The sequence below is a fragment of the Ostrea edulis genome, chromosome 1 (genome assembly GCF_947568905.1).
Source record: "Ostrea edulis chromosome 1, xbOstEdul1.1, whole genome shotgun sequence".
NCBI classification, from domain to species: domain Eukaryota; kingdom Metazoa; phylum Mollusca; class Bivalvia; order Ostreida; family Ostreidae; genus Ostrea; species Ostrea edulis.
Genome location: NC_079164.1, coordinates 7,514,502 through 7,533,990, shown reverse-complemented (window position 1 = coordinate 7,533,990; position 19,489 = coordinate 7,514,502). Strand labels below are relative to the sequence as shown.

Sequence of the window (19,489 nt, the reverse complement as noted above, 5' to 3'; positions counted from 1 at the left end):
CATCATTGTCTCTATTGTTGATGATGAAATATCATTATACTTTTTTGTAAAGGTAGATGTTAATAAATGTACATATTGTATTCATACATTTAAATGTTCTATTGCATCCAACTTCCAAAAACCTGCATGCACATGAAAATACATATGTTTATACATTGGTTCTTTTACTGTTTTCAAAAATAAATTTTCCAAGCAAACATATAACTCAGGGGGAAGTCCTGTATGTCTTCACTTTTCAATATTGAATTGATGTGCAGAAATGCGGAGTTTAGTTATACTCTTCCTCTGATCGAAGTTATTAACAATAGAGAGGTAGTGTTCTCTTCCAAAGTTGTTTTTGAAAGTAGAATAAGTTTTTAGTTTGCCATTATTTTGTTGCTCCTTTTAATAATGTTTTATAATATTTGACAACTTCTTTTTAAACGAACAGGGACTTAGTTTTGATAAATCTATATGTCTAAGTTCAGATAACTGATCCAACATTTTTTGGATAGATGCAAGCCATGATGGTTTATTTTGAAGGTTCTTTGACACTAAATATGCTTCCTTCAATAAGATAGAAGATGGATTATGTAATGTTTTGAGTCGAAACCAGTAATTCAGCAATGGAAATCTTTCAAGTTCACTGAGATATATATATGCCTCTGCTTGACCTTACAGTGTGGAATCTAGAGGGCGTGTTATGGGGATTGCACCCCTTTCTATTTAACAAAGAATTGTTAAAGAAAAATGTCGCCACGTTGGGTGCCATTTTTGTAACCGTTCTTGGATATAAATTTCACAAGATGGTTGTAGGGTAGTGAGTTCATTTATTCATCTTGAAATCATATGGAATAAAACATAGACGAGATGAGATGACAACCCTAGAACAATGGCAACATAGAAACATACACATAACACATAGACAATACTAACCAATACACAGAACATTCAATGAATAGAAATTAATGCTTAGGTCATTAATTTATAATTTACACTATTTCTGTGATTAAAATATAGTAATTAGATTAGGTCAATTATATGTACATTACATCCGGTTTATGGAACCGAGTTAGCCCCTTATACAGTGTTGGCTCAAAACTGGGCTTTATATATTGACCTATTAAAATATCAATTATAACAATATTCACAAACCCTTCTTATTCAATGATGCATGAATTAAGATAAAAACTTGCAATAGCTGAATAGATATTCATAACATATAGTCAGTTTTTAAATCGATGTAAGCTACTGACAAACAAGTTGATGGTACAGGGGTTTCAACAATCTCGATTGATGTCAGCATTTACAAATTCTATGGTCGTTATAACGATCTAGTTTGTCAATACATTGGATCAAATGCTGTCTGATGTGTTTCATACCGATTGTTTGGCCGTTCTTGGCACACTGATTTTGACTACAGATAACTCCGTTTACCTGGTCAGGATATGGGACTCACGGCGAGTGTGACTGGTCGACAGGGGATGCTTACTCCTCCTAGGCACCTGATCCCCTCTCTGGTGTGTCCAGGGGCGGATCTGTGTTTGCCCAACTATCTATTTTGTATTGCTTATAGGAGTTATGAGATTGATCACTGTTCGTTATCTCTGCCTTTCATTTAGCATCTTCCATTCTTCTCTTTCATACAAGTTTGGCAATTTATTTAAAATATAACTTTTCACATTCATTAATTACTTATAGAACTGAATTAGTGATTTTATAGATTTTAAATAGCTTATTTTACTTACTGGTAAACTGAGATGATGTATATAGAACAAGTACTTTTAGATTTATGAAATGTAGTAGTCACACCTATGTAAGACAAACTATTCCTCTACTGGTCTAGCAACTCACTTTGAAAAAATACCTGAAAACACCCCTGAAATTCCCGCAGGGTCTACCATTGGCCAAAATACAAATAACCAGCCAATAGAAATTTAAACCCAGTACATTACCTATTAAAATGTACATACTCTCACCTAGGTTATTCAATATCTGGGACCTGGACTTAGGCTAACCATTGTAAGAAATAGGGGTATTTATGTTCATTTAAACACACAAACACACAAAACACTGTAATAGTTAGTACTTAGCGCTGTGCATTCATGAATGAATGCAAGCTTGAATTAATGAAAATTTGAATTAAATCAAAGTATAATGTACAATAATAAAACAAAAGTCCAACTATCACAATTATTTGCCATTTCACTATCTTTGACCCCCCCACCCCCTTATTGATCCTCTTGAGAATTTTCTGGATCCGCCACTGATTTATTCGCTAAAATGCAAGTCCTTCCGTGTTCATTTCATACCACTAAAACATCTACAAGAGTTGTCTTTCTTTACGAAACAGACGACATGAAAACGGAAATGGATGCGAATCTGAAGGAAAGCTTAATTGAGGGATATTTGCTGGTACTTAGTAAAATTGACTAGGTACAGTACTATCAGGTATTATTGAATTGTCTGGCTATTTATCTATGTCTGAGTTGTATAAAAAAAATAGGTTTTACATTTATTTAATAATCTGCTGGATTCTATCCCGGATTGTCAAATTCATGTTTGCATAGGTTTATTTCTGTGGAAACGAGAGGGTTATTTAAATTTGGTCTTTCGGGTTCAAGGTGGGGTCACAAGTGTGTTCACAACACGACTTTTGGGTTCAATTAAGGTAGATTGATAAAGGAGGAATACACAAAATTGAGGTTTAAATGTTTTAAATAAGATAATGCTGTAGATCTCGGATGAGCATCCTCATTCACTGTAAATTCAAGTTTATTCATCATGAGATGACCCCTGGGCCTGGGGAAGGACGGAGTCACAAAGTGTTCTTATTATTTATTATATACCCATCAATGTATCGTTCTTTGATACTGTGGATTTCACATCGTGTGATCCGGTTTTCCGGATCACCACACTGTGGTTTTCTGATTCCGTATCAGTATCCTCTGAAACTGATGCCGTCACAATGACGTCACAATGCATAAACGCAACGTTATTTGTGAAAAATATTGACCGCGTCACAAAACAAAACTACGTACACAAAACATAATTTCATGGTATGTCTGTGTTTTTGATAATTTGGATTACATTTATCATGTTATAAATGTGGATTTAAAATGCAGAAGGGGGTATATAATAAATTTATCATTACTACAGTAACTTGATCCGAAGAGCTGGATCACGTCTCGTTGACAGGCGCGGATCATCAGATCAAACTCGACGCTTCGCGTCTCTTGTGATCTGATGATCCGCACCTGTCAACTCGACGTGATCCGACTCTTCAGATCAAATTACTGTAGTAATGATATATATACATGAGTGTGTGTATATATATATATATTACGATTAAGGACATACGTGATGTTTTGCAATATATATTTTTTCATGACATTTCACGTATATTTAACCTGCATTCTGTCTCGTTTCTAGAATAGATCTTGGGGTCGGTATAATTCTAAGGTTAGCATATTTTGATAGTTCCTGAGTGTGGCAAGTAAAAAAAGTAAATTACCTATTATGTTTAGCAATTAAGTTGTTTAGCTGGACATCGCTGTTGCAAAGGAGAGAAAAGCCTTTGGCACAGTTGGGTATTGAGCCAGGGACCAATATTACATTATTAGTTAGGTGATCTAACCACTAAACTACCAAGGCCGATTTACAGAGCATATCATAACATTACTACTGTAATGTTAATCTTGGCCACGGGAACCCAAATTCTGTAAAGGGTCACAACGACCAAAATTCTCTAACCGGAACCAGTATATCAGGGGCAGTAACTCGGGTGATCAAATGCCCTGTTAACACTGGCTCTAGTAAAATTCAACCCAGGTATCGTTATTTCTGAACTATGGTCAACACATCCAAATGAAAACAACAGTAAAGAGTTTACAATTTATTAATGATTTAGGATTGATTGATATTGTAAATAGTAGCAAATAACAAATTAAACATGTTAAATAAGAAAATAACAAAGTGTGAAATAGAATCAAAGTTGAAATGAAGCAACAACAAAAAATGAAATGTTTGTAAGAGAGGTGAGAAAATGTGATGGAATGAAAATATCTGAATATGTCCCTACTGGTTTCAATAATCTTAAATATTTCAAAAATAAAAAAGAGAAAGAGAACGAGCTACATCTTGACCTAAATAGAGAGTACTGTGTAGAATATGAATGTCGGTACTTAACAGTCATCATCGGAAACCCACGGTTGATTACGATTCGCTCCTCTTTCCATCACCCGTGGGTCCATTCATTCCTACTCGCTCCATCAAAATGTGCACATTTTGTGCACACTGAACACGTTTCGTGCAAAATCCTTGATTCTAGGGCCTTCTAAGATGTTACTTGACTAACTCATTCTAAAAGAAAGATTTGGAATGCTTTTTAAGGGAGGTATCATGTTCTTAGTTATTGGAAACAACATAAATTCTAACGAACTTTAAATTTTAATTTTTTTTTGGCTCAAAAGTTGGAGGAGGCAGCTGCCTCCTCCGCCTCCATGTAATTTACGGCCCTGAAAATTTCACAATGACTGGTTAAAATGATATAATACATGTAGTATAATAATTTCATGAAAAACTATTCAAAATTTCTGTAAGGAAAATCTATCACATAATGAACTTGATAATTTAAAGGATTCAATGAAAACGGAGTTATTGCCCTTGGAATCAATATTTTGAAAAATGTTATTGATTATTGATATATAAGTAAAACTTTTGAAATATTTTATTTTTGACAAGCTGTTTTACAATAACCATTAGAAAAGACTCCAACATATTTATGGTAATTATGAAATCATCCATTAATCATTGATTGTGTAAAATTTTATGATGTCACAGGAGGGTGGAATTACCTTAATCTCCTCCCTACATCTGTTATACAAATGTCTTTTGTTTTAGCCTTTCTTCCAGGCTAAAAGTTGTAAAAGTTTTTTTTTTTCTCTTTTATTAAGTTTCGTTCTCTCAGACAAGTATAGTGATGAGTGTCAGTGGGTTTTTTTTTTTCTACATACAGTGTAAGCCCATCCAGGCAGAAGGTCAATGTGAAGCTTGACCAGCAGCACAGTCCAGGTCAGTGGTTACCTCCTGTACCTCAAGGTCTCTCTCAGAGGAGTTCTGCCATACCATCCCTAACACAGGTTAACTCATTCCCTATGATGTGATGCATTGCAGGGTACCTGTACAGGGCGAAACAAAATCTACCGAGACGAAACCCAACGAATCGAAATGAAACAGATTGTATAACCGAACTCTTTAAATTTTAATAATTGGCATATATACTTGTTTCAGTATTTTTGTTCTAAAGACGAATCTATACATGTGGATATTGTGTATTTGTATGTAGTTGTATTTGTATGTAGTATATCAAACGGTGGATTCTGAGTATGCATTCCTCCCGTTCTCTTTGTAATTTCTGCTTCCCTTGTTCATAATCCTTTTGATTTTACAAAATGCTGACCTCCTCTTTATATTATTGCATAAAAGAATTTCCGTTTTCCATCCCATTTGCAATACCCCATCCTAGCAACACCCCAAATGTATAGAGTTATCTTTAGACTCACTACATATCAATAATAATTATTAATAATACATGTATATACATGTATATCTTACCGAATTGCATTCATATAATATGGTATACTATTCAATTTTATCCATTATTGAAAATACTCGCACCTCAGCAGTTAGAAATAAAATAAGAGGTTAAGAGCTCTTCCTGCTTTCAACTTTCTCAGACACCAGCTTCTTCAAACAATGTAACTGTATGCCCAAAGGTGGATCCAACGCCGGCGACCCTACCCCTCGTCAGTGTGTTTACCCAGACATCTGAGACTGTAACCCTCTGTTCTGAAATGTATGGATCCAAAACTAATTGCACATGGTATTTAATCAACTTTGGATATGTACTTTGTGTTTACTCACCCCCACCCTTCCAACTTTTAAAACTTTGTATCAGTCAAGCTGAAAGCCTACATCAAAGGGGAGGCGAATTTTATTTGTATGTGGTAACTTTCACAGGGGCCTAAGATACCATTTTTAATTATTATAATTAAAAGAGTTCGGTTATACAATCTGTTTCGGTAGGTTTCGTTTCGGTATATTTTGTTTCGTTTTGCACTTTACAGGTACCCTGCATTGCAAGATCTGTCTCTCACACCTCTAGACCACAGCTGTGATGGAGAGTGCCCTCATCTAGTTAGTAACCATGTCTTGCTTTGAGGTGAGTTTCATTGAAAGAGTACACAGTTTGTGTTGCTGGCTACAAGAATGACTCAGTCCCCCCACCCCCACCCCAGAATACAGGAGGTTATTGTGCATGTCATTGTTGTAAACATTTCTCCTGAGGGTCTTGACATTCACAGCTGACAATATTTGTGACTCAATCATTTCAGCCTCATTTACATTCTCAATTTTGGTCATAACTTGTCACTGAATTTTTTAAGGGACTTGTATTAAAGAGGAGTATTAGGGGACAGAAGAAATTGTCATAAACTCACCAGCCCATCATTTGGCCTTACCTGCTGTTGGAGGCTGAACGCGTTGATAAACATTGCTAGAGTGTTGCAGTCAGTGGGAGTTAGGAGTCCACATTTGCCGTAAGAAGAACCAGAGAAGTATTCATTTTTCTCATATTAAGTAGAGACTGTAATGAGCATGAAGGCAGGTATTACAGTTACCTCCCTTAGACTATGTGAATTATAATACAACACATGCTAATGATGTTATTTTACATAATGTTGTTTGAATGCTGTCAATTTGGTCATTAGTCTGAGATATGAATTATAACTGCACGTGTTGCTTCAGTTTACATCTAATTATATGTCATGTATATATACCTACATAGTTATGTCTCCCCTCTTCGTCCGACTGTCTGTCTGTCACAAAATCTTGTGAACGCTTCTCCTTGTACAGTATATGGCTTATTGGACAGAATTGAAACTTTGTACAATGTTTCATTGCCATTTGTAGATGTGCATATTGTCAGGACGAGAAGATCCAATTATTTTCCTAAAAGTTGGATTTAAGAGGGGTGGAGGATGTGAATAGCTTGTGAATACTTCTCCTTAATAATATAGCTTACCTGATAGATTTGCCAGTTGTAGATGTGCATATTGTCGGGACAGGAGGATCCAATTATTTTTCTAAAAGTTATAGTGGATCCAGGAGGTGTGGAGGATGTTAAAATAGCTTGTGAACACTTCTCCTCCTACACCAGGCTTATCGAATAGACTTAACATTTTGTACAGTACTTCAATGCCATTTGCAGATGTGCATATTGTAGGGACTGGGGGATCCAATTGTTATCCTTAAATTTATAGTGGATCTGAGGGATGAAGGGTGTAAAATAGATTGTGAACTTCTCCTATGTGGCTTATTGGAGTTCATAATGGCTTTGTTCCAGTTCATGCTTTCTCCTCCATATCATGCAGTAGATTAAGGGGAGGGGGTTGCATTTGGAGCACTTTTAATTAAGGGAACTGGGGAGACATTTGTTTTTCATAAAATCAATATCTAGTTAACAGTTGATTTCATGTACCTGACTCTATAGGAATGCATTTTTAGGTCACCTGAGTGACTCAGGTACTTGGAGAAGAACCATTGAGACAGAAGAGACTGGATACAAATGGAACATCATAGGGATAACAACACAGGACAGGAGATCTTGTAGCCGGCTTATGTGTAGACATCCACGAAGAGGAGCTATAGTGACTCAGGTGACCTAGTTGTTATTGGTCTGCATCCATCATTGTGTTTTGTCTGTCGTACTTTAACAATTGAACAATTTTAGATACCCGTCTTTAGATGGGGTTTATTATGGTACAGCAATGTCTGTATGTCTGTCTTAAGATGGGACCTATTATGGTACAGCAATGTCTGTATGTCTGTCTTTAGATGGGACGTATTATGGTACAGCAATGTCTGTATGCCCGAGTGTTCAGATAATGTGTATAGGAGGGTTTACCAACTAAATGCCTTGTTATGGTGTATGAAAATTTCTGTACTTTAAATTGTAATATTCTTTACCCCTGTCAGGGCCAGACTCTAGGACAGGACCAATATAGGAAAATTATTATAGATTTTCTAGCCTTTACCTTTAACTAATACTGAGGTTTTAAGTCACTCAACATTTATATTCTGTCATGAAACATAACAAACTGGTTTGCTTTTCAAAATTCCCTTGACATAATTTATGAAGGATTTTTAATTTGCTCAAACTTTCATTGACCTTTCTGATTTTGGTGATTTCCAGTATTCATTGTTAATTTGGTTTTTCAGCTTCCTGGGCCTCAAAAGACTAGCTATTACACCCTACAGTAGGAGCAGTTCCTATCGCCTAAAAGCAGAAAGAGGTTCTCTTATCATGTGATCCATTTCTGGTGACTAGCTTTTGTATGGAGCAGTGAAATTTCCTGTTTTCAGCTCACTAGAGTGGGCTTCTCTGATCACCTCTTGTCTGCCACCCGTCTGTCTGTTCATCCGTCTGTAAACTTGACACGTTTTCAACTTCGCTACAATCACTGGGTGCAATTGTACAGAGAATCCTTAGATAAAGGATTCAAAAGTGATCAAATGAAGGGTCTCACCCTCTGTGAAGGGGAGATAATCAAGAAGTGGCAAAAAATAGGATGGTGACCCATGGGCCTCTTGTTAGCTCCCCTGAACTGAAAGCTCAAGTGAACCTGTTGTCCATCTGTCTGTCTGTAAACTTTTTAACATTTTAGACATCTTCTCCAGAACCACTGGGCCAATTTCAACCAAACTCGGAACAAAGCATTTTTGGGTGAAGGGCTTTCAAGTTTGTCCACATGAAGGGTCATGCCTCATTCAAAGGGGAGATAATCGCAAAAATTGGGTGGGGTCATCTAAAGGGACTGATTCACAATTTTCCCCAAAATTTTGTTTGTCACTTTTAATGATCATAATCTACTGGTCTAATGTGTGTAAAAGATTTTACATAAAAATTAATGTTATACATTATCATAGAAGCTCATTTTAGAGAGTTTATTATTTGTTTTGTAAACAAAGATTGCTGTATATTAGTGATTACAAAATTTTCCAATGAAATGGCTATTGATCTAAGTTTGTTATATCTTTCACATTTCAAGCATTCTTTGGGTGAAATGTGTCATCTAAAAGTTAAAATTTGTGACCATGCAAAATTAAGATGCTTTATATTACAAAGTTAATATTTCACTGGTTTGTTTGTGTACATAAAAAGACTCGAGTCTTTGTTTACATACAGTGTAACACAGATTTAAGGCTAAAATATTGCTTTTATTCTTGCATTCAGAAGGTCAACATTTTGGATGTCAACATGAAATGAGTTATATTTTCAATGATTAACATCAAAAATGAAAAAATATTTTTTTTCAAAAATCATGAATCAGTTCCTTTAAAAATCTTCTGAAGAATCACTGGGCCAGAAAAGCTGAGATTTACATGAAAGCTTCCTGACATAGTGCAGATTCAAGTTTGTTAAAATGATGGCCTCTGGGGTAGGGGATCAAAGTTTTGCATATAAATATATAGGGAAATTTTTTAAAAATCTTCTTCTCAAGAACCACTGGACCTGAAAAGCTGAGATTTACATGAAAGCTTTTTGACATTGTGCAAATTTGAATTTGTAAAAACCATGGCCCCCAGGAGTAGGATGGGGCCACAATAGGGGATCAAAGTTTTACATACAAATATATTGGGAAAATCTTTAAAAATCTTCTCAAGAACCACTAGACCTGAAAAGCTGAGAGTTACATGAAAACTTCCTGACATAGTGCAAATTCAAGTTTGTTAAAATCATGGCACCCAGGGGTAGGATGGGGCTACAATACGGGATCAAAGTCTTGCGTGAAAATATAAAGGAAAAATCTTTTAAAGCTTCCTGTCAAGAACCACGGGGCCATAAAAGCTGAGATTTACATGAAAGCTTTTTGACCTTGTGCAAATTTAAATTTTTAAAAATCATGGTCTCCTGGGCTATGATGGGGCCACAATAAGGGATCAAAGTCTTGCTTGAAAATATATAGGGAATTTTTTAAAAAATCTTCTCAAGAACCACTGTGCTAGAAAAGCTGAGAGTTACATGAGAGCTTTCTGACATTGTACAAATTCAAGTTTGTTAAAGTCATGGCCCCCAGAGGTAGGATGGGGCCACAATAGGGATCAAAGTTATACATACAAATAAATAATAAAGAAAATCTTTAAAAGATCTTCTCAAGAACCACTGGGCTAAGAAATTACAAATTGACATGAAAGCTTCTTGACATAATGGCAGATTTAGGTTTGTTAATATCATGGCCACTAGGGCTATGATGGGGCAGCAATGGGTTCCTTCCTAAACACATGTATGCCCCTTCCTAAACATGAGTATGCCCCTTTCTAAACATGAGTGTGGCCCTTCCTAAACATGAGTATGCCCCTTCCTAAACATCCTTCCTGAACATGAGTATGTCCCTTCCTAAACATGAGTATGTTCTTTACTAAACACGAGTATGTTCCTTCCTAAACATGAATATGTCCCTTCCTAAACACGTGTATGCCCCTTCCTAAACACGTGTATGCCCCTTCCTAAACACGTGTATGTTCCTTCCTAAACATGAATATGTCCCTTCCTAAACACGTGTATGCCCCTTCCTAAACACGTGTATGTTCCTTCCTAAACATGTGTATGCCCCTTCCTAAACATGAGCATGTCCCTTCCTAAACATGAGTATGTCCCTTCCTAAACATGAGTATGTCCCTTCCTAAACACGAGTATGTCCCTTCCTAAACACGAGTATGTCCCTTCCTAAACATGAGTATGCCCCTTCCTAAACATGAATATGTCCCTTCCTGAACATGAGTATGCCCCTTCCTAAACATGTGTATGTCCCTTCCTAAACATGAGTATGCCCCTTCCTAAACATGAATATGTCCCTTCCTGAACATGAGTATGCCCCTTCCTAAACATGAGTATGTCCCTTCCTAAACATGAGTATGTCCCTTCCTAAACATGAGTATGTCCCTTCCTGAACACGAGTATGTCCCTTCCTAAACACGAGTATGCCCCTTCCTAAACACGTGTATGTCTCTTCCTAAACACGTGTATGTTCCTTCCTAAACATGTGTATGCCCCTTCCTAAACACGTGTATGTTCCTTCCTAAACATGAATATGTCCCTTCCTAAACACGCGTATGCCCCTTCCTAAACATGAGTATGTCCCTTCCTAAACATGTGTATGTCCCTTCCTAAACATGTGTATGTCCCTTCCTAAACATGAGTGTGTCCCTTCCTAAACATGAGTATGCCCCTTCCTGAACATGTGTATGTCCCTTCCTGAACATGTGTATGTTCCTTCCTAAACACGAGTATGTCCCTTCCTAAACATGAGTATGTTCCTTCCTAAACACGAGTATGTCCCTTCCTAAACACGAGTATGTCCCTTCCTAAACATGAGTATGTTCCTTCCTAAACATGTGTATGTCCCTTCCTAAACATGAGTATGCCCCTTCCTAAACATGAATATGTCCCTTCCTGAACATGAGTATGCCCCTTCCTAAACATGAGTATGTCCCTTCCTAAACATGAGTATGTCCCTTCCTAAACATGAATATGTCCCTTCCTGAACATGAGTATGCCCCTTCCTAAACATGAGTATGTCCCTTCCTAAACATGAGTATGTCCTTTCCTAAACACGTGTATGCCCCTTCCTAAACATGAGTATGTCCTTTCCTAAACATGAGTATGCCCCTTTCTAAACACGTGTATGTTCCTTCCTAAACACGTGTATGTCCCTTCCTAAACACGTGTATGTTCCTTCCTAAACATGAGGATGTTCCTTCCTAAACATGAGGATGCTCCTTAAACACTATGTTGTGATGATGCTGTAAAATGTGGTGCTGCCTCTTTTTGAAAATTCAAATTGTACGAGGACATGCCCTTTAATTGAACAGACTTGAATCCCCTTCATCTAAGGATGATTTATACCAAGTTTTGATTAAAATTAGCCAAGTGGTTCTGCAGAAGAAGATGAAAATGTAAAAAGTGAATAACAATTGACAAATTTTGATTGGAAAGGCTCACTTTGGCTCTGGTGAGCTACTATAAAATTTTCAAAATCAGCAATAGAATGTTCTTACTATAAATACAAGTGCAGCATATCAGTACAGAATTACTAGTAAATGGTGTGATTTTGTCTATTTGTGCCGTGGATATCAATCTGGAGAGCTCGGTGATTAGAGCACCTGACTAGTAATACAGGGTCTCGGGTTTGATTCCTGGTCCAGTCATAACTTTTCTTCTTCCTGTTACATTTATATATTATATTATATAAACATGTAAATATAGCACACTGTAATAGACTGAACTTTTTTAAGATAACTAGTTTCTGAAAAACAAATAATTGTTGACTATGTAGTTTGACATGTGCAAAAATACTTTCTGTAGTGTTTCTGGCACTAGGATGGGAAGAAGATTACACTTTGTGTTGATTTTGTAGGACTGTGGAGTGTTGTGACATTATTGATGTTAAACAGCTGTGATGAAGACTGGATATTTGGGGTCACTCTCTGTTACAGTACTATGTATCCAAGTAAGTACTCAGTAATAATGTAAGACTGTACTCTAAGTCATGTTTATCTAATATATACATTGAAAATCAAAACACATATTGAAATATATAATTAACAAACAGTAATGTTCAATTAGTAGTTTATCACATTAATACAAGTATATACATACATGTACGTACTCAGTAGTGGATGTACTATAATTCAAGGCTACACACAATATACTAACAGTGTGAAATTCCAAAGTATTCACAAACACTGATTTACATTCATTAAATTGCATAAATGTTTAAAAGATTATATATAGTTAGATAACTAGTAATACAGTTAAATTAGTCCACAAAAGATTGTATAGAGATAGATAACTAGTAACACAGTCCAATTAGTCCACAAAAGATTGTATATAGATAACTAGTAACACAGTCAAATTAGTCCACAAAAGATTGTATATAGATAGATAACTAGTAACACAGTCAAATCAGTCCACAAAAGATTGTATATAGATAACTAGTAACACAGTCCAATTAGTCCACAAAAGATTGTATAGAGATAACTAGTAACACAGTCCAATTAGTCCACAAAAGATTGTATAGAGATAGATAACTAGTAACACAGTCAAATCAGTCCACAAAATATTGTATAGAGATAGATAACTAGTAACACAGTCCAATTAGTCCACAAAAGATTGTATAGAGATAACTAGTAACACAGTCCAATTAGTCACAAAAGATTGTATAGAGATAACTAGTAACACAGTCCAATTAGTCCACAAAAGATTGTATAGAGATAACTAGTAACACAGTCCAATTAGTCCACAAAAGATTGTATAGAGATAGATAACTAGTAACACAGTCAAATCAGTCCACAAAAGATTGTATATAGATAACTAGTAACACAGTCCAATTAGTCCACAAAAGATTGTATATAGATAACTAGTAACACAGTCCAATTAGTCCACAAAAGATTGTATATAGATAACTAGTAACACAGTCCAATTAGTCCACAAAAGATTGTATATAGATAACTAGTAACACAGTCCAATTAGTCCACAAAAGATTGTATAGAGATAACTAGTAACACAGTCCAATTAGTCCACAAAAGATTGTATATAGATAGCTAGTAACACAGTCAAATCAGTCCACAAAAGATTGTATAGAGATAGATAACTAGAACACAGTCCAATTAGTAATTAGTATACTAAGATTAACAGTGTTTCATTAAAATATAATATTACAGATATGATAACTAAACAGCAGTGAGAGATTTAAACACCAAACACAAGTACATTACACATCATAAATCACAGGGATGTAATTAACACAGGGATGTAATTAACACAGGGCTGTAATCAACACAGGGCTGTAATTAACACTGAAATCCACAGAGATGTAATTAACACTGTGTTGGTAGATGTAATTAACACTGTGTTGGTAGATGTAATTAACACTGTGTTGGTAGCTGTAATTAACACTGTAGAGCTGTGTAATTAACGCTGTGTTTATAGATATTGGATTTTCCTCACTTTAGCAGTGCGAGACTCAGCCACAAAGAGGTTGTCTCTGATGTCCACACATAAACCCCATGGAAGCTCTAAATCACAGTGAATGTAACGGAGGAACTGTCCGTCCTGATCTAGGATGTGGATACGGTGATGGTGATAGTTTGCTGTCAGGATGTGACTCTGGCTGTCTGTAGTGATGCCGCGTGGATCAAATGATTGCTTGGTATTAGAGGGATGACCAGTGTATCTAAATCGGAGTTTTCCTGACTGATTGACCACCACTACTGCACTAGCTCTATAGTCAGCCACACAGATATCCAGGTTCTTGTTCTCACTGAGGTATTTATAACCACCAGATGAGTAGAGAGGACGACCCTGATCATCAAACTGAATGCTTTGTTTCTCTGTGGAGCCGGAGTAACGCACGACTTTGGATGGTTTTCTATCATCACTGTCCATGGTAACCAGGAGATCGTTAGCCGCGGTACAGCAGACATTGCGAGATCTCCACCCCTGTAGTGTGATCACGGTCTGTATCTGTTTATTCTTAATTAGGTTTATATTGTTACCATCAGTATAAACAAGATCTCCGTCCCGTGTCACTGCTATGTCTGTTGGTTTGTTCCCTGACTTGGTTTGTATTGATGTCAGTAGTTTACTCTGGAGGTTGAGCAGCTTCATGGTTTCGTTATCCCCGCATGTCCAGACTTGATCTTCACTCAGACAGCTAACACTGAATAGTCCGTGTCTATACCCAGAGTTTATGGTGGCGGTGACGCGCGGCTCATCAAGCAGTGGTTTGACTGGAGGAGACGATACAGCTTCTGCTGACTTCATTGTGTAGCCTTGTTCTGTGTTAATGGATAATGGCGACAAAGAACCAAACATTTCACGGAGCTTTTCTGTGTTTATTTTCTGAGGAGATAAACTCGGTAATGTGACTCGGACTTTAGGAGGTAATTGTCGGAACTCACCATTCCTAGATTTGTAAGTAGACGTTAGAGAGACGTCCTTGGTGTTCAGTATTTTCTTCAGGTCCTCAATGATCTTTCTAAGTTCTGTAATTCTCTGTGTAATTTCATCTGTGTTTTTATTTAGCGCGTCCAGGTGTTTATTTTTCATCTCCTGGATGTCGGATTTTCGCTGGTTGACAATGGCGGTGACCTCCCGGTGTAAGGCTTCTCCTTGTTGGTCGGCAGCTGTTGTCAGTTTCCCGTATTTCGTTTCTAACTCGGATTTCTCAGTTTGGACATCGGACGCCATTTCTTCATATCGGGGATAAATTCTGCTCTCTAGTTCCTCTAAATCTTTTTGTAAACTTTCTGTTTTAGCGCTGAGTTTTTCCAGAACATCTGATATATCGTGACCTTTGTGTTTACCTGAGGTGACGCAGGTAGAACAGACAGGAACGTCACATTTTTCACAGTACATTTCACATTGTTTGTCGGCGTGTTTTGGACATTTCGGGTAGTTAGTAGTAGATTTTCTGTGTAAAAAGGGCACGACTTTGTGTCGTTTAGACGAGTCTGAGACATGCTTTCCTGCACAGTTAACACATAGATTTATATTACAAAGTTCACAGTGACTCTGTAGGGGGACAGTTTCACAGAGGTCACACAGTAGGACTTCCTGAGCACTGCGCCGGGGATGCATTTCTAATGCCGGGATCACACGAGAGGTTTACTGTCAATAAAAAAAAGGAAATATTTAATGAAGATTTTGACAGGTCAAAACAAGTGACAAGCTAAAATTACAAAATGGTATAAATAAATGTAATATTTCAAATGAAACGTTTTTACGAGGTATCGATATTACCACCACCCCCCCCCCCCCCCCCCCCCCCCCCCGAATTTTTTTAAATTTTGAACAAAGTGAGCAGATCTGTTCCATTGATCACAAATTACTATCTAAGTGATCAGATTTATCTCATTGTTCACATAAATATCGATATTAATGACACTACAATGTTAGAATGCGTATCATTTCGTCTCACCTTAAAATCCAACATGGCCACCTTGTTATTTCGACCTCCCGTTTAGTCCTGTGATTAAATACCTGTGCGACACGTCAGTCTGTATAAATTATCTACTGTTGTCGCTTGTGTAAATAGTTTAAAAGTTTGTTTTGATCTAGTTCGTGTTGGGTAGCTAGGCAGCTATGTCAACATTTACGTCAGAAGATAGAATTGCCTTGCATAAAAAAAAACCAAATAAATAAAAAATAAAATAAATAGATAAAATTCCAATCAAATATACAATGAATACTTGAAATTATTTTTTAGATTATACATGTACTTTTTGTATTTTGAAATTCGACCCCATGTACACAAATAGTCTTGCGTTGAACAAACATAAACGAAATAGGTCCCAAGTGTGTTGATGTGGGGGGGGGGGGGGGGGGGGGGGGGGGGGTATTCAGGAAGGCGTCATTTTTGCTCTACAATAAAAACCTCAGTAAAACTGGACCACCTCTATTGGATCTGAATTTATTTCGTTTATAGTTTTTCATATAGACATAATTCAACATGTAAGGGCGGTAGCAGTGATGGTTCTTTATCGTGCCAACGCCCACCATGACACGGGACTTTCGTTTTCAAGGTCATTTCTGAAAGAACGATGACTTTTACTTCTCTTGCGGGGCATTTGGCAATAGGGCATTACTACCGGTTTAAAATCCACCTATGACGTCATTCTTTTGTTCGAACACTCCATTATTTTTCAGGAATGGAGTGTTCGGAAAGTAGGTCAACCTTTATACAAGTAGATATAAAAGAATGAAAAACGTAAGACATGATTAAAATGCACAAAGTTTAATTTTTATTAATTAAGCAAAGGTGGATTTTTTAAAAGTGGGTCAATGTACTAACTCCATTCCTTAAAAGCAATGGAGCGATACTTGTACATTAACCCTTACGTAAAACATCTGAGATTGTTGTGTTGCCTATACAAAGTAAATCATGGTATTTATTTTATACCGTTTTAGTCTCGACACCCATCTCCCACGAACAAATCATTTTAGGAAGTCGGGTTTTTTTTTTTTTTTAATTTTAACAAATCATAAGTGCATATATTGCTTGTAGGGGCATGAAATCATTATCTCGCCAGAGGGCGCATTACGCAAGCTTTACTTTCCTGTTATGCGTTTACCGTAAATTGCTCACCTGTGTACAGGTAAACAACAAGTTACGTACCTGTTTATTTTTAAACGTGTCGGTGAAGCATGCGTAATGCGCCCTCTGGTGAGAGAATGGCATGAAATACGTTACACGTGATTTGTAGATATCAATATGATTAACTTTTTTTCTGTTGTAGGTTGAGTTGAGTGGAATAATGAATCTCCAGATATCCATGTACACGTGTGTGATTAAAGTTCTGTTGCACTCGCGCATGCGAGCTTATCCTATTTTACCTGTTCGAGTTTTATTTCCTGAATACTTTAGGTTTTATTTTTTAAAAAAGACTTCCTTGCAGAGATTTATTTAATGACATATGTTGTTAAGGAGGTTATACATATTCCGCGAAACCAACAAGAAGTGCAACACCACACCACACACTCGGGAAATATGAGAATCCGGGCAGTGTATTACAAAGAATTATACAAAGACCTGAATTTTACAATCTAATTAAAATCAGAACCAAGGATACGCTCACAATCGCTATAATAGGAGAGTATACGACGCGGATCTAAGAAGTCTGATTTTAATTAGATTGTGAATTTAATAAATAAAAACCCCATATTTTACTAGTTTGAACTGGACATATTTTGTATGCATTCAGTGAAAATTTTACGGTACCCATTGTGTATTGTAGAATTTTTCACTCATATGGTGACGTCACCATTGCTGGTGAAGGGCTGCAAACTTTAGACCTACATGTGCATAGATGCTCGGCGCTTACGGTCTTAGAGCAGGGAGCGATCTTTATCATACCACACCTGCTGTGACACGGGGCCTCTGTGTTTGCGGTCTCATCCTAAGAATCGCCCCGTTTAGTTGCCTCTTACGACAAGCAAGGGGTACTGAGGACCTATTGTAACCCACAGGATTCTGTGTAAAATAATTTCGTGATAATGCTAAAAAAAAAAAAGCACACAATGTCATTCTGAGGTGACATCACGGCCATCAACTTTATGCCCTTTGTCATCAAGCTCGTCTTGCGACAAACATGAAGTCGGGCGAGTCAAACCCATGTAGTTTAAAATGAGATGATAAAGAGTTTACATAATTCAATTACTAAATATCACAGATATTGTCCTAATTACGGAAAAGATGTGACACAAGCATAGAGATGGAACATGAAGTCAAACTTATGTAATATAAAGTAAGAGTTGACATAAGTGTTATCAAAATAGGTATAGCACGTATTGTTCTGATTATGGAAAAACTGAAACAGGTATACATCTGTTCGTCTGTGTGTCCGTAAACTTTGCATATTTTCAGCCAACCTTTTGGCAAAAGGGAATTAAAAAATCTCAAATGATGGGTGGGGGTAACTGAGAAATATGGTGACTTCTTTCAAAAATCACTGGGCCAGGGATGATTCTTTGTGTGACAGCCGACATGAATTTCTAAATATAGTCAATACAATGTTCCGCCCGGACCGAAAACCCTTGGCTAGCGAAGATGAAATCTACATGTAGAATTCTCGGTGTCCGCCATATTTAGCCATATTAGATGAATGTCCGAGTGCACGTTTGATTGACGCGAGTTGCTAGAGTTGTAAATCGTGTATTTCATGACACTGGTGTTGAGCACGACAGTGACGTGATGGAAAATTTTACTGATTTTAGCGGGGACATCTCGTGTTCAACATGGCAGAGAATAAAGAGAAATATTGAGTTTGACATGTGAAATTAAAGTTTAGGGGAATATAAAGCAAAATTGTTTTGGTAGTATCAGTGATATGGCATTCCTACGAGCTCTGACAAGTGGGTTAACCATTTAGCTTCATTAGTTAAGAGTGCTGGACGTGTGCCAAAGACCCGGGTTTAAATCCCATCAGAGGCATAAAAATATCTCTGTTACAAAGCAAAGGGCATAAAATTTGTAATGGTTATCTTCTAGCATCCGAGTAATATTCACATTATCAAATAGATGGGTGGTCTTCTGTCACGAGTGTGCATAGCGCACGAGTGAGAGAAGGACCGCCCGTCTCTTTGATAATGTGAATTTTACGAGGATGCTATTAGAACATAACCCACTTTTTCAGCCAATCAAACACCCCGAAATCTCGCAAAGAATTGATTCTTCGTGGTGAAGAATCGCTCTATTTTGCAGCTACTTTAGAGTGTTTGATTGGTTCATTTTGCAAGAAACTGTAAAATGGGCGTTACTGTTTTGGTTTTGCAGAATAAACCAAAACAAGCATTGATACACCATATAAAAACAAAAATTCCAGTTAATGTCATCGTATTTGTAATTCACATTTTTAAAATTCAAATTCCGACTGTAATTTTTTTTTT

General features: G+C 36.8%; 1 protein-coding gene and 1 long non-coding RNA gene across 2 annotated transcripts; one reads left to right on the top strand and one right to left on the bottom strand.

Moving 5' to 3' along the window:
• Nucleotides 1-6,331: 6,331 nt before the first annotated feature.
• On the top strand, nt 6,332-17,431 carry LOC125664284 (uncharacterized). Its single transcript, XR_007365806.2, has 5 exons — nt 6,332-6,596; nt 7,546-7,697; nt 8,260-8,360; nt 12,459-12,551; nt 17,341-17,431. It is a non-coding gene; the product is annotated as an uncharacterized LOC125664284 (long non-coding RNA).
• LOC125664260 (E3 ubiquitin-protein ligase TRIM71-like) lies at nt 12,582-15,682 on the bottom strand. The gene has a single exon (XM_056152554.1). The coding sequence runs from the start codon at nt 15,680-15,682 to the stop codon at nt 14,027-14,029; it is 1,656 nt and encodes a 551-aa protein (XP_056008529.1). The 3' UTR covers nt 12,582-14,026.
• Nucleotides 17,432-19,489: the final 2,058 nt, after the last annotated feature.

Bases quoted from the DNA above. Each gene is read 5' to 3' on its own strand.
- LOC125664260 (XM_056152554.1), bottom strand. From the start codon at position 15,682: ATGCATCCCCGGCGCAGTGCTCAGGAAGTCCTACTGTGTGACCTCTGT.